The sequence below is a fragment of the Periplaneta americana genome, chromosome 12 (assembly GCF_040183065.1).
Source record: "Periplaneta americana isolate PAMFEO1 chromosome 12, P.americana_PAMFEO1_priV1, whole genome shotgun sequence".
Lineage (NCBI taxonomy): Eukaryota > Metazoa > Arthropoda > Insecta > Blattodea > Blattidae > Periplaneta > Periplaneta americana.
Window position 1 is genome coordinate 156,980,974 of NC_091128.1, and position 15,126 is coordinate 156,996,099.

The following is a 15,126-nucleotide window of genomic DNA, read 5'->3' on the forward strand; positions in this document are numbered from 1 at the left end:
GGGTGTTTGAGAATAAGGTTCTTAGGAAAATTTTTGGGGCTAAGCGGGATGAAGTTACAGCAGAATGGAGAAAGTTACACAACATAGAACTGCACGCATTGTATTCTTCACCTGACATAATTAGGAACATTAAATCCAGACGTTTGAGATGGGCAGGGCATGTAGCACGTATGGGCGAATCCAGAAATGCATATAGTGTGTTAGTTGGGAGACCGGAGGGAAAAAGACCTTTAGTGAGGCCGAGACGTAGATGGGAGGATAATATTAAAATGGATTTGAGGGAGGTGGGATATGATGATAGAGACTGGATTAATCTTGCACAGGATAGGGACCGATGGCGGGCTTATGTGTGGGCGGCAATGAACCTTCGGGTTCCTTAAAAGCCATTTGTAAGTAAGCAAGTATTATCATGACCAGCCACTGAAGCACAGATTTTGAGGTGTTCCGAATCCATTTCTTGGTTTGAGTTGCACAATGGACAGTTAGGGGACTGATATATTCCAATTCTATGCAGGTGTTTGGCCAAACAATCATGGCCTGTTGCCAATCTAAATGCAGCTACAAATGATTTTCGTCGTAAATCGGGAATTAACTGTGGATTATGATGCAGAGAGTTCCATTTTTTCCCTTGGGATTGTGTTATCAAATTTTGTTTGTTGAAGTCTAAGTATGTAGATTTAATAAATCTTTTCACAGAGTAATACGTAGATTACAAAGGACAAAGGTAGGATTAGTGATTCCTAGAGACAGTGAGCTATGGCGGGCTTATGTGAGGGCGGCAATGAACCTTCGGGTTCCTTAAAAGCCATTTGTAAGTAAGTAAGTAAGTAAGAGACAGTGAGCTGTACTGTAAATCCAGACAACGCGTGACGACCTTGCATCACTCCGCCATAATGGGTTGCCATAATGTTCTCAGGCACACTACTCTACTGTTATTTCTAATCCTCCACCGTCAAAGGGTTGCCTTTTGCTCTCAGATACATTTGCATTATGACGGATAGAATTGAAACAACGGAAAATGAAATTGCCTTCTTTTATTAAAAGGGGACGGACATTCGATGACTTTCAAATTCTATCAACCCCCTCCCAGTTTCTATTAAGTGACCCGGGAAATTCCAAGGCTGAGTAAGCAGTCACACCATAACAGTGTTTATCATTTCTACCTGATCAGTCAATTTCTAGTGTTCGAACAGTGAATGTGCTGTATAAAAATGTCGAAGCATAAAGTTCAATATTATAAGTTCAATATTATATTGAATGTGGTCTTTCATAAGGGGATGTGAGTCGATAGCATAGTTTAAGTAAATCAACTGTGAGTAACAGAATACAGAGTAATCCATCCCACAAAAACGAAATATTTTAATTACTGTATAATATTTTATTTTTTTTTTTTTTTTTGTTCACAATTTTATTCATTTCTGTCATTTAATGTTAGGGGAGAGACACTTCGGATTTAGTGAACCTCAGATATAGTGAACGAAATATGCAAGTCCGCAGAGGTTCACTATACCCGGAGTTGACTGTACTTTTTTTGAAGCAACACAGTATTTCCTCTAATGAGGAAGTAAAAAGTCAAATTGACTCTAATGAGGATATCATTGCCAACCTTCACAATTTTAAACAAAAGCAAAGAAAGATGAGACCTCCAGAACATCAATTGTTCTGTATTTCGTTATAAATATCCCAGTTCTGTAATAACGAATAGTTATCAAGTTAACACGACCTTTGGCACTTTCATCCTATGAACAGACAGCTAAAAAGAGCAAAATTCAACAAATTACTTCCTTTTCTTATAAAAAACCCAACAAATCTAACCTGTACCATTTCCAGAAGGAGTCACTACCTACAGTGAAAATTTGATCAAAGGTGCAGTTAGAATGTCCACTTGAACATGAAATTATTGAATTTCTTAAATGTCGCAATCAATAGCTAAACTAAAAATAAAAAAAACTGCAGTTCTACAGGGGCAGGCACATTTAAAACCTCCACAAACTGTTTCATTACATATGTTAATCTTTTGTAGCAAATATACAACAACGGTTTATCTTTTGAGATGATAGCAAGCTTCTTAATGCACGTTTACATCTCCCTCCCTGACCCAGAGTAGTTCCAATAAAACAGTACTTACCCGAAATCGAATATGAAACCAACCCAAGTTCTTTGTAATCAACTGTGGTAAGATTTGAAATCAGGACTTGTGGTTATCTAGAAGATACAGATAACACACAAAAAGAAATAACTGCAGAACTTAAGTGATCTGAGTTTGATATCCAGTAGGATACTAACCTGACTTCTCCAAGTTCCTCAAGACGGACACCAAAATCTTCATTTTGTGCATCACTTTCTACTTTCACATTAGCTGCAGGCTCCCACATGCCGTCCTAAACAAGAATAATGACAGAGAAAACTAACACCACCTGGCAGAGAGATTATGTCTGCGTAAATTTACTATTTACAGTGACTATCACACTTTTACTACCTGAAGAAATATTAATTTAGTATTAAAGAAATTTTAAGAAAATTCAGTGAGAAAACCGAAAGTATACTGAAAACGACGTCGTTTCATTTGCTTACACCAATCTGGGGCCTATTGCATAAAAGATACTAGTGACAAGTGACAATTTACCAATATGTGGATGACAAACAATGAGTCTTTGTAATTTCTGTTGCATAACACTATTTTATTAATTTCTCATGACTAGCATATTTTACAAGTGAAAGGCAGCTAAATAGACAAATTCTGTTTTAGAATATTGCGAATAAAGTAATGCTATAATAGTAAAATCAGATTTAAGTGTTATTTAATTTTGCATTTATTTAATTAAGAAGAAGAATGACAATCACAGTATGTGATACACACAAAATATTCAACATTTATGTATTTCATTGTTGTAAAAATTTCGCGAAACTATAATCTTTTCGCTGTAAGAAAAATCCTAATGTAAACAATAGCACGTGACTGAAGTGAGGCTTCATTGGCCGCTGTTTGGCGCCATAGATTCTCAGTACATGTTCCCGCCCACTGTTGTACATTCTGTTTCATGTTAAACATTTCCCGTTACTCGTCAAGTAGGCCTAACCTCACTACTATGCATTCATTTGTTTAGGAAACATTTACTTTATAATTACTACAATTAAATTATTTTTAAGTCTTATGTCTTCACAATGGACAGTTGAGGATACAGAAGCCATACTTCAATACTAGCTTACGTGAACAACTACGAGCTCAAGTGACGCCAACTTGTTACAAGAACAGATTACTTTGGTATTACTGTTGGTATTCATCCGCATTCATAGTACATAACAAAATATAAAAGTAGCTTTTCTTTTACATAGCGTTTTACACATGAGTGAAGGTAAATGTTTCATCGTATTTAACAACTAGAATTCAATTTTTTATTTTCAAATAATACAAGATTGTAGTTTCCAAGTACAAACTATATTTTCCTGCGTCATGTGAGTGTTTCGAGTGGGAGCCAATCACGGGTATGACAGCAACGTGCTTATGTTTACATTAGGATTTTTCTTACAGCGAAAACAGTATATCTTTGAGTCACGTTTCTCAATAAAGTAAGAAAAAAAACGATATATTACTATTTAGACAGTTTTCAGAGGTATATGACGAAGAATTTTAGTGTTTCAACAATTTTTCCAAAGGAAGGGTTACTGGCCCATCGCTTCAACCCTAAACTTGGAGGACTAGGATTACTTCTTCGGGTAATCTTCCCTAGACGAATTGCCTTCACTACACCTTCAGGCACCATCCACCAGTGAAATGTATAGGAAGGGAATAATTAAGGATAGGCAACAGGAGGCTCTGAGCTACTCAATTCACCCACTGACCCCTGTGGGTAAAGGAAAATGATATATGTACGAAAGGAACATTTAAGGACTGGACAGCGTCAGCTGCTCCTGGAAGTTGCCTCTTACGACAGGGGGAGATCCCGTGGCACTATTCTATGCTGGACACCACACAGCACCAGCTGTTACAAGCTCTCTGGGGAGGTTGTATGGTCGAATAATGAAGTACAGGATCGAAAAAGTACAGATAGATATAGAAGAACAAAGCAGACTCTGGGCAGGACGTTCCTGCATTGATAATATCACAGTTTAGTATATACAGTTGCGAAGCTCAATACTTACTAACTATGCAAACATAGACAGTTGAAATATGCATCCATAGATAGTTGCTCACCACCAGGATCGCTACTATCGCCCCATCACAGACTCTTTCCCTAGCAGACAATAAAATGTATTGCACTTTTGATATCGTGTTCTTTTGAAAAATTAACACCTTCCACTATTGAAATACGAAATACATAAGGTTTATGTATTATTTTCATAAAGTGTATATTATATTTTATAAACTCACCTTCCTGGATCTTTCGGAAGGATAACTCTGACCTCTTTTTCTTAGAATTTATAGTGCAACAAACGTCTCCTTGTCCCATATTATTACTCAAATTATTGTATTTTAGCCATTTACAGTTATTACAACCGATAACGAACATTTCACAGTTTACACAACTTTTCACAACAATGCGAAATACGGCACAGTCAATGCCTTTTCGATCTAGACCAGGCCGTAATATATGTTCGGGTTTTCTATTTCAGTGTATGGAGCTCAATGAAATATTATATTATAACTTTATTGCGTATCATAGCTAAGTTTTATTTAGTGTAATGTGTCCATATAAGTTCCCTTTACTTCTTGTTGCATAATATGTTGCAGAAATAATTACAAAACTGTGTTATTTTAATGTGAAGAGAATTTTACATGTTAACATAATCTTTTCGCATCAACATAAGTTTAGAATGGAAGCTATTTTGAGGTTTAATAAAAAAGAATTTATATTGTGATTTTAATATAGCACATCTACCTTCCTTGATAAAGACAGAAAATTTATCATACCACTCCTATGAAATTAGTGTATGCACGATTGTTACTTCGTCTCTTAGGTAAAAGATAAATACAATAATTCAATACTCAATTGTAGTATTAAAATACAGACAAATTGAATGTGTTGAGTATCACACATGACATTATGCTTAATTATAATGTATAATTGCGAACTTAGGAATATAAGATACAGTAAACATAACCTATAATATTTCCATATGAATGGCAGGGCATTGGAGACCACTAAAATTAGAAAGAAAGGGGCAACTGGGACAGTAAACATAACCTATAATTTCAACATATCTAAATATTCGTGCGGTGCAACTGAAAATTATTGAATCGTGCATAAATGAATGTACAATAATTTCGCAATATTTAATCGAAATAAAGGCAGGTATTACACATACGAACAACGTCATTTTCACACCAAAAATAATATTACACCTTAACTCGCAAGGAATTATGTCTGAAGTGTCTCATAATCATTGTTTTAAATTTTATTAATGCAATTACACTACATTTTAGAGAAATATATGTTACTGTTTATGCATTCCAATTAATTTATATGGTTGAAACGCCGCCCTTCGTGATCGGGTTAAGCGATTCACATGGTCTGCCTTACGGTCTGTATTAGATCACGATGGCAGTGACACAGTCTATTTTTCCTAGTACTCACAGCGCTCCAAGCGGCTAGCAACTATCGCGAGAAATGCAAAAAATCACCCCAGGCTTCGCGACTGTATATACTAGACTGTGATAATAAATTTTCCTTGAGACAGCTTTTATAAAAAAGACAGGCACAGAGCCTGGAAACTAATCTTGTATTTATAGACTTAGAGAAGGTATATGACAGTGTACCACTGTGCAAGTTGTTTGAAGCACTTAAGGATAGTGACATGGATCCCACATAATATAAAGGCGATTCAAAATCTGTACCAAATGTGCAAGAAAGGATGAAAGTTGGAATTGAGTTCTCACAGTCATTCAAGATTGATAAAGGGTTGAAGCAAGGCTGTTGTTTTTCACTACCCTGTTCAAGATACAGGGTCCGGCATTTGGTTCTGATGAGTTTCAACATGCTGTTGTAAAGGGACCTTAAGGTTTAAAATTTTAAAAAATAACACAGTATGTAGCTTGAATAATGCAATTTATTGGAATGTCTTCATTTTTTTTTTAAATTACACATTTCAAGTGATCCCCTTGGTTTCTTATAACCTGTTGTAATCTTACACGAAAATTGTTCATGACACTTTACAATAAACCTGGGGTTTCCTTGATTTCTTGCACTTCAGCCCATATCCTGTTCTTCAGAGTGTGGTCTGGTTTGAAACACTCTTGCTTTGCGGTGCCCCCACAACAAGAAGTCAGGAGCTGTCAGATCTGGGGATCGAGCTGGCCAATTGATATCTCCAAACAGAGAAATTATGCATCCTGGGAAGAAATTTCTCAACAATCGCAGTGTGTCTCTGGCAGTATGGGCCTTGTGCAATATCCGACGAACTGTCCTATCAGATATGTGCAAGGGCACAGCACAGGGTTGCCAGATGTCCTGATTTGGAGGGACATGTCACGATTTTCATAGAAAAGCCCCGGGTCCCACTTCGATTTGAGGCAGGATGCAAAAAGTCCCTCTTTTAGAGAATTAACATCACTTGAATAATTTTATCATTACGTAGTAACTATTTTCTTCTAGGCCTAAATAATTACATTAAATTTCAATTAATTTTCTTAACAATGTAGGTTTGCACATTGGGAAAAAACTAATATTTTGGCAAGTGTAAGGTTTATAACAGCAAATTCAGTGATGAATATGATATTTCTAAACATTTAAAAAGAGATGTTCCTCAGAAATGCGTGGGCACAGAGAATGGACATAAGCTTCTTGAAAATGCTAAAGTTCAGTGATAAATATGTAGGAATCTCTAAAAATGTATACTATATGCTAAATGATGGGTTTGGAGCAGTAATATGCTAACGCACAAACTAAATATGAATTGAGGTATAAATAAATTTTGTCATTGTTATCAATTAATAAACATTGAAATTTAAATATTTTGTCACATGTGATGTCAGGCAGAGCTATGATTAAGTCATTTAAGTTAATAATTTGGTACAACATATTATTGCCACAAGCCCTTCAGAAAGACGCCAGAGAAACGTGATGTAACTTACAGCCAGATAAATATTGTTTGTACTTGGATAGCTGTATCTATAATATGTCTTTTATTCAAATTCCAATTATGAGATTCATATTACTTTCTTCAGCTGCGGGATGATTTTTATTTATTTTGTATAGACATGAAAATGTCAACTCTGCCCAAATTCATGTCACTCTTTCTTTAAGACAAAACGTAAGTACTACAAATGTTGGAAAAGGATGTCCCTCCTTGATAGATCTAAAATCTGGCAACCCTGGCACAGCATGTTGCACTGCAGATCTTGATGGACTTCATTGCACAGCTAGTCTCTCTCTTTGGATATTTTCTGGAGTTCGAACATAATGCTCACTACCATGAAAAAAAGGTTGTAAAGTGTCTCTGGCATTAAACATGTTAAACCAACTCACTACTGTGTTCCTCGAAGGAATCCTATCGTGTCTCTGAACATTGAACTCACGGCAAAATCGACGTTGTGTTTGAACAATGGACTTACTTTCAATATAATACCACAAAAATGCGTATGTTAACTGGCCAAGCATCCATGATTAACAAAATTGCATGTTTGGAAGTTCATGTTGCCTTGACAACATTTCATTTTCGCTACTCTCATTTCATTTTACAGCTCTACCAAACTAATCAGAATCAACTGCTAGACTCTGTATAATATTTGAAAGGTGCTTTGTTGAGTTGGATAAGTAAGTACAGTAGATTGGGAATAGAGGTAAATGGTAACTCGGTATACACACTATTATTCGCGTATGACCAGATGGTGATAGCCAACAAAAGAGGATACCTCATACATGATGAGAAAACTGATAGAGGAATACTCAAAATGGGGACTGAGGATGAATTTACATAAAACAGAGTAACTGTGTGTTGCAAATGATGTTGAAGATTATCGCTTCAGACATGGAGAGGATGAAGAAGTGCAACAAATATAAATATCTTGGCAGCTTTATTAGTCAAGAAGGCTCCTGTGAAGATCTCGAGTGAATTTGGGAAGAGCTGCGGTTAGGATACTAAACCAAATTCTTTGATCAGCAACGATTGGACGGCGAACTAAGACCAACATATACAAGGCAATTGTTGAGCCAATTGTACATATGGGTCAGAATGTTGGACCATCACCGAGAGGAACTGCAAGAGGATTGAGGACGTAGAGATGGATTTTCTGAGGAGAGCAACTAGGGTAACACATCACCAATGAAGAGATACGGCGCAGAATGAAGAAAGAGGGCACTGTTATTCTATAACATTGAGAGGAGGCAGTTGTTATGGTATGGATGGATCATTATAGGATACCATGTATGATGTTCAATTACCAACTGCTGGATAGAAGAAGGAGAAGAGGTAGACCACAGCCACAGTGGAAGAAATGAGTGGAAAGTGTGATGGAGGACAGGAATTTGAAGCCTGGAGATGTTCAAGATAGAGCTCTCTGGCAATGAAGAGTGGGATGCGGCTGGAGCCATAGGACCCCCACTTCATGATGATGGATGATGATGATGGGGATGTCGATGACGACGAGGATGATGATGTCGACGATGACGATGATGAGGATGTCGACGACGACGATGAGGATGATGATGTCGACGACGATGACGATGAGGATGATGATGTCGATGACGATGACGACAATGAGGATGATGATGTCGACGACGATGACGATGAGGATGATGACGGTGACGAGGATGATAATGTCGATGACGATGACGATGACGACGATGAGGATGATGTCAATGACGATGACGACGATGAGGATGATGAGGACGATGACGACGATGAGGATGATGTCGATGACGATGACGACGACGATGAGGATGATGTCGATGACGATGAGGATGATGTCGATGACGACGACGATGAGGATGATGTCGATAACGATGACGACGATAAGGATGATGATGTCGACGACGATGAGGATGATGATGACGACGATGAGGATGATGATGTCGACGACGATGACGATGAGGATGACGATGACGATGATGATGACGATGACGACGATGAGGATGATAATGTCGATGACGATGACGACGACGATGAGGATGATGTCGATGACGATGAGGATGATGATGTCGATGACGATGACGACGACGATGAGGATGATGACGATGACGACGATGAGGATGATGATGTCGATGACGACGACGATGAGGATGATGTCGACGACGATGAGGATGATGTCGATGACGACGACGATGAGGATGATGTCGACGACGATGAGGATGATGATGTCGATGACGACGACGATGAGGATGATGTCGATGACGATGACGATGACGACGACGATGAGGATGATGTCGATGACGATGAGGATGATGACGATGACAACGACGACGATGACGATGAGGATGATGTCGACGACGATGAGGATGATGATGTCGATGACGATGACGACGACGACGATGATGATGTCGATGACGATGACGACGATGAGGATGATGATGTCGATGACGATGACAACGACGACGATGACGATGAGGATGTCGATGACGACGATGAGGATGAGGATGACGATGATGATTATGAGGATGTCGATGACGATGATGATTATGAGGATGACGATGATGATGATGATGATGATTATGATGAGGATGTCGATGACGATGACGACGACGATGATGATGATGAGTATGTCGATGACGATGATGATTATGATGAGGATGTCGATGACGATGATGATGATGATGTCGATGACGATGATGATTATGATGAGGATGATCAGGATGACGATGACGATGATGATGGGGATGACGACGATGATGATGTCGATGACGACGATGATGATGATTATGATGATGATACAGTTTTCTTCCAATCTGATAAATGAATTAAAATCAAAATAAATGGAAACAATTCCACACGTGTGTTCAATCAATGGTCTGGTACTACCGGTACCAATTGGAAATATACATGAGCGACAATTTTGCCGAACTTTACGAAGGGAGCTGTGATACGTATTTGCATATTATCTTTCAAATGAATATTATTACTAATTTTTAAATTATTACTTTTTTTTTAATACAGGGTTTGATTACTATTAAAATAGTCTTCTCTTGTTTAGGGGCCTATACGTAAAATCGTGTTGCTGGACCTAAATAAGGTTTTGCAGCAGCAAGCAATAACTTATCTCAAATTTAATTTTTGACATGCGAAATCTTTCTTTGAAGTGGAACTCTTGAAAATCAGTATTTATTCTTGGCCTAACTGTTTTTCTGTGTCTGTATATGAATTCTTCTTCACTCTCACAGCTTGGAGACGAAGTCATATTACATTATAAATGTTATTTCTACTCTTTTAAGGAAGTTTACCAAGAATTGGTAGAAAATGTGCTCACAATTTTAACTATTTTACAAATGACAAATTTTCATGCAACAGTTCGTTGGTAAAAGAAATGAAACTCTCGGTAATTATTAGTGCTTGCCACTTTTCGTGACAAATATACCAATACAAATTTATGCAACAGAAATGACTGTTTTTCTATTTATTTACTAATTTGTCGCTACTAAAATTGTAATTTGAGCTTTATGCACAGGCCCCTGATCTGATGTGCGAGTTACCAGTTGAACTACGTACTGACCTCAGACTTGCTCTCCACCGCTAGGAAGGCAAGTGGGTACGGCAATGCGTCTTGATCGACAGAATCATGTTCCTCACTGTTCATGTCCAATGCATCCAAATCCCCGTCATGTTCTGCTTCTCCAGGCTCTGGCTCTATCACTACCGCGGGTTCTAAGTTGACTGCATCTGATCGGGCCTGCAGAAAAAGATTATCAGCCATTCCAGTTGTGAGGGATGTTACATTTTTACTATTTTCAAACTCTATAGCCTATATTGAAAATGAAATGACTTTGTTCACATTTATTATTAGAATCAATTTAGAAGATCAATATCATTTTACAGAAAAGAAAAGTTGTTTGATGAAATTTATTATTACTGCAGAAAATAAAAAAAAAAGGTTCCATCACAGATATTACAAGATTTGTGAACTCACTTCAATATTATGGATGTATTAATTTGTCCTACAGAATAATCTCTGTAATGTTGACAATTAATATTTCAGGAGAAAAATGCGCTCCGGCGCCGGGGATCGAACCCGGGTCCTTGGTTCTACGTACCAAGCGCTTTGACCACTGAGCTACGCCGAATTCAATCCACAGCAGCGGATCGAACCTTCCTCCTTCAGTGTTTCCCTTTGTGGCCTGACTCCAAGTTAGGCATATACGAGGGGGATCCAGGAAATAACGACCGTTTTGTTGTGATAATTAAAAAAATATATTTATATGAAAAAACAAAGTCTGTTACATAACTGAAGCTTCCTTTACTTCTCTACGTAATCATCACCTACATTTAAACATTTGTCGTATCTGTTCACTAGCTTTAGAATTCCCGTGTTATACTCCTCTGCCGCCAGTTCATTAAGCCAGGTGTTCACTGTCTTCTTCAACTCTTCATCACTTCCAAAACGCGTACCACCCAGAAAGTCTTTCAGCTTAGTGAAAAGGTGAAAATCCTAGGAGCAAGGTCTGGACTATAGGGCGGATGATCAAAGATTTCCCAACCGAATTGATCCAGCAATTCTCGAGTTGAAGCAGCAGTGTGCGGGCGGGCGTTGTCGTGAAGAAGCACAACTCCTCTCGAAAGCATTCCTCGCCTCTTGTTTTGGATGGCTCGCCGTAGTTTTCGTAAAGTCTCACAATAACGATTTGCATTGATCGTAGTGCCTTTTGGCATGAAATCCAGCAGAGGAACACCTTTGCGATCCCAAAAGACAGTAGCCATGGCTTTTTGTGTTGAGAGAGTCTGTTTGAATTTTCTCGGTTTCTTGGGTGATGAGGGATGATGCCACTGACGTGATTGGCGCTTGGTCTCTGGGGTGTTGTGAGACAGCCAGGTCTCATCACCAGTCATAATTTGATCAAGAAAGGCGTCTCCGTCTGTGTGATATCGCATCAAGAATGTCAATGCTGAGGCCATTCTCTGAGTTTTGTGTTGGTCACTCAGTTGCCGTGGAACCCAATGTGCACAGATTTTGTGGTAGCCAAGATGTTGCGACACAATTTCACCAAGCAAATAACGAGAAATGTCAGGAAAGGCAATATGCAATTCGTCGAGTGATGTGCGCCTGTCTTGCAAGATTCTGTTGTTCACTTTAGTCTTCAGGTCTTCTGTGATGAGTGATGGGCGTCCGGGTCGAGTTTCATCGTGGACATTTGTTCGCCCATTGTTGAACATTTCGCACCATTTTCTCACATTTCTTTCATTCATTACAGTATCACCATACACTTCTTTCAATTGCCGGTAAATTTCTGCAGGTTTCAAATGTCGGGCATTCAAAAATCGAATCACACTCCTCACCTCACAGTCGGCGGGATTATCAATCACGTCGTTCATTTTGAAGTAACACAAAATGCACAATGGCGACTTGTTGCAACCAGTACTCACAACATTATGAGAACACATGTTAAGGAAGCCAGTTGACCTTCAAACGAGGAAGGGGAGTCAGCTGCGCGGCGGGTATGCGCGAACGGTCGTTATTTCCTGGATCCCCCTCGTATGTTGACGTATATGTCTAGTGTCAACTGCCATTATACTAGGAGCGCACTCAGTTGAGTGACTTAATTGGCCGGGATTCCGCAGTTATGATGCACTGATGCACTATGAGAATATTATGGATGTATTAATTTGTCCTACAGAATAATATTTGAGGTGCTGTGGATTGAATTCGGCGTAGCTCAGTGGTCAGAGCGCTTGGTACGTAGAACCAAGGACCCGGGTTCGATCCCCAGCGCCAAAGCGAATTTTTCTCGTCAAATATTGTCAACTCACTTCAAGCCTTATTAACAAAAAGTGTAAAACTCAGGCCTCTGCCTCAAGCAAGAAGAGATTCATTCTCGTAGTGTCCATATGAAAGCTATGCTAATCTCATGGCATCCAATTAGTCCACAAAAACATAATCGGTAAATATTTTATACTGGTTCTTCCATGTCACGGATGTTACACACATTTTGTCACGGATGTTACAGATGAGTTAATGTCTGATGATGAGATGGGTCTATAGATATGATCCAGAAACAGAGGCTCTATCCTCACAATGGAAATCACCAAATTCTCCTAGGCTCAAGAAAGCGAGACAAGTGAAGTCAAATGTAAAAAAAAATGCTGATTGTTTTCTTTGACATTAGAGGTGTGGTACACCATGAATTTGTTTCTAGGGGCCAAACAATTAACCACTACTTCTATAAACAAGTTTTAATACGTTTGCGCGAGAAAGTGCGAAGAAAGTGTCCCAAATTGTTTCAAAATCAGAGTTGGATCCTCCACCATGACAATTCGCCGGCCCATTGTGCCTTCTCCTTCCAAGAACATCTGGCCCAAAAAAAAAAAATACCTGCATTAACCCATCCTCCCCATTCACCAGATTTGGCTCCAGCAGACTTTTTCTTGTTTCCCGACTAAAAATGAAACTCAAATGGAGTAAGTTCGATGACATTCCACCATTAAAGAGAATGTGACAAGGGAATTAAAGTGTCTCCAGGAAAGTGACTTCCAAAGGTGTTTTGAAATGTGGCAGGGATGCTTGCAGACCTGTATTACATCGGGGGCAGAGTGCTTTGAAGGAGACAAGCACTAGTTATCATGTAAGTACCTCCATGTTTTTATATATTAAAACTGTCTTGAAACGTTTTGATCAGACCTCATATGAATCATTACACATTGTTCAGTTGAAAACGTTTGATTAGTCATTATATAGTTTACACTTATTCACACTTTCACTTTAAATGAACAAGAAAACACAGTATGTTGTTGTTGTTTTCTAATGCCAGGCATTTGACAATAAAGTCATTTGACCTCTTGCACTCCAATATTTTTCAAAAATATTATCATGACTAGCCACTGAAGCACAGATTTTGAGGTGTTCCGAATCCATTTCTTGGTTAAATGGCAAGTTGCAGCCGATTTAAGTGAACACCATATTTTAACGTTTTGGTGGCTACTTCATTCACACACAACCCCCAGAATGTCTGGAGGACCACACCTGCTGTTGGTCGACGGGTCCATTGGACCTAGCTGGGAGATCTTGTTGATCATCAGCTTTCCCTTCTTAAGCCACTGGAGGACGATTTTAGTGCCATAGCAGGTCAGCACTAGGAACAGAAAAGTAGGAAGGGTAGGTAGGAAAGTGAAATGAACCCCTAGGCCTCGAATTCTCTAATGCCGTCAGGGTCAAAGAAAGTAAGAGTTCAGTCAGAGGACTGGATAGGAAAGGACAAAGAGGGATTTAGGTATTGGATAGAGGAAAATTATACCAAATTCAGTCATTAACTCATCAAGCTGACCAGTGCTAATGGATGAGTAGCCCCACCCTTTAGTTCAGCTCGTAAAATTATGCTTACTAAAGGCTGATTCACAATAAATCGGGAACGAGAACCAGAATGAAAACGAGAAGCAGAGGACGTGAATATGAAAATTTTTTATTCACAATAAACCGAGAACGTAGTTAAAAAGCCTTGAACGTAGACGACTATGCATATCGATATGCATGTCAATAACGATATGTAAAGTCGATATTACGCATTCTGATGTTATTTGTGTATAATTAACCAATGGCGTTCTCTCATGAGTACAAGGCAGCCAACATAAACACAGATTAACCAACTTCGAAATTTCAACTGAAACATTTCATTAGGTACGGTACTATAAATATGCCCATGCATCTTTATTATCACAACCTATTTTAAGTCTACCATAACGTAAAATAATTAGAGAAGAAACATTTGTAATAGAACAAAAATGAACACAACAGTAGTTATTGAATTGAAGCATGAATATGTAGTGTGTAATACAACCAATACAGTAATAAAATATGATTCACTTACGATCGGTGTTCAAAGATATAGCTTTTGAAAGCCACGTATTTTCCTTCATTTTCTCATCTTTATACGAGGTGCGCCGCTTATCGTAAACGTGAGGATTTTCCTCAACACTCAATATTAGAATCTCATCAAATAAAACTTGCTCCATGATGCACAGCACAGAACAAAATAATGCATAGGTTATGTC

The 15,126-nt window shown here is 38.5% G+C and overlaps 1 protein-coding gene across 5 annotated transcripts in view; it reads right to left on the reverse strand.

The window, feature by feature from the left end:
* LOC138711041 (uncharacterized protein C05D11.13-like) overlaps window positions 1-15,126 on the reverse strand; it is a 36,723-nt gene that overhangs the window by 18,159 nt on the left and 3,438 nt on the right. For 3 of the 5 annotated variants that reach the window (XM_069842333.1, XM_069842334.1, XM_069842335.1), the window contains exons 3-4: window positions 10,643-10,819; window positions 2,287-2,381 (exon numbers count right to left, since the gene is read on the reverse strand). In XM_069842333.1, the coding sequence (XP_069698434.1) occupies window positions 2,287-2,381; window positions 10,643-10,819 (272 nt within the window). Of the gene's footprint in view, window positions 1-2,286; window positions 2,382-10,642; window positions 10,820-15,126 lie in introns of those variants that run through there. The other 2 variants (XM_069842338.1, XM_069842336.1) reach the window with 2 other exon arrangements.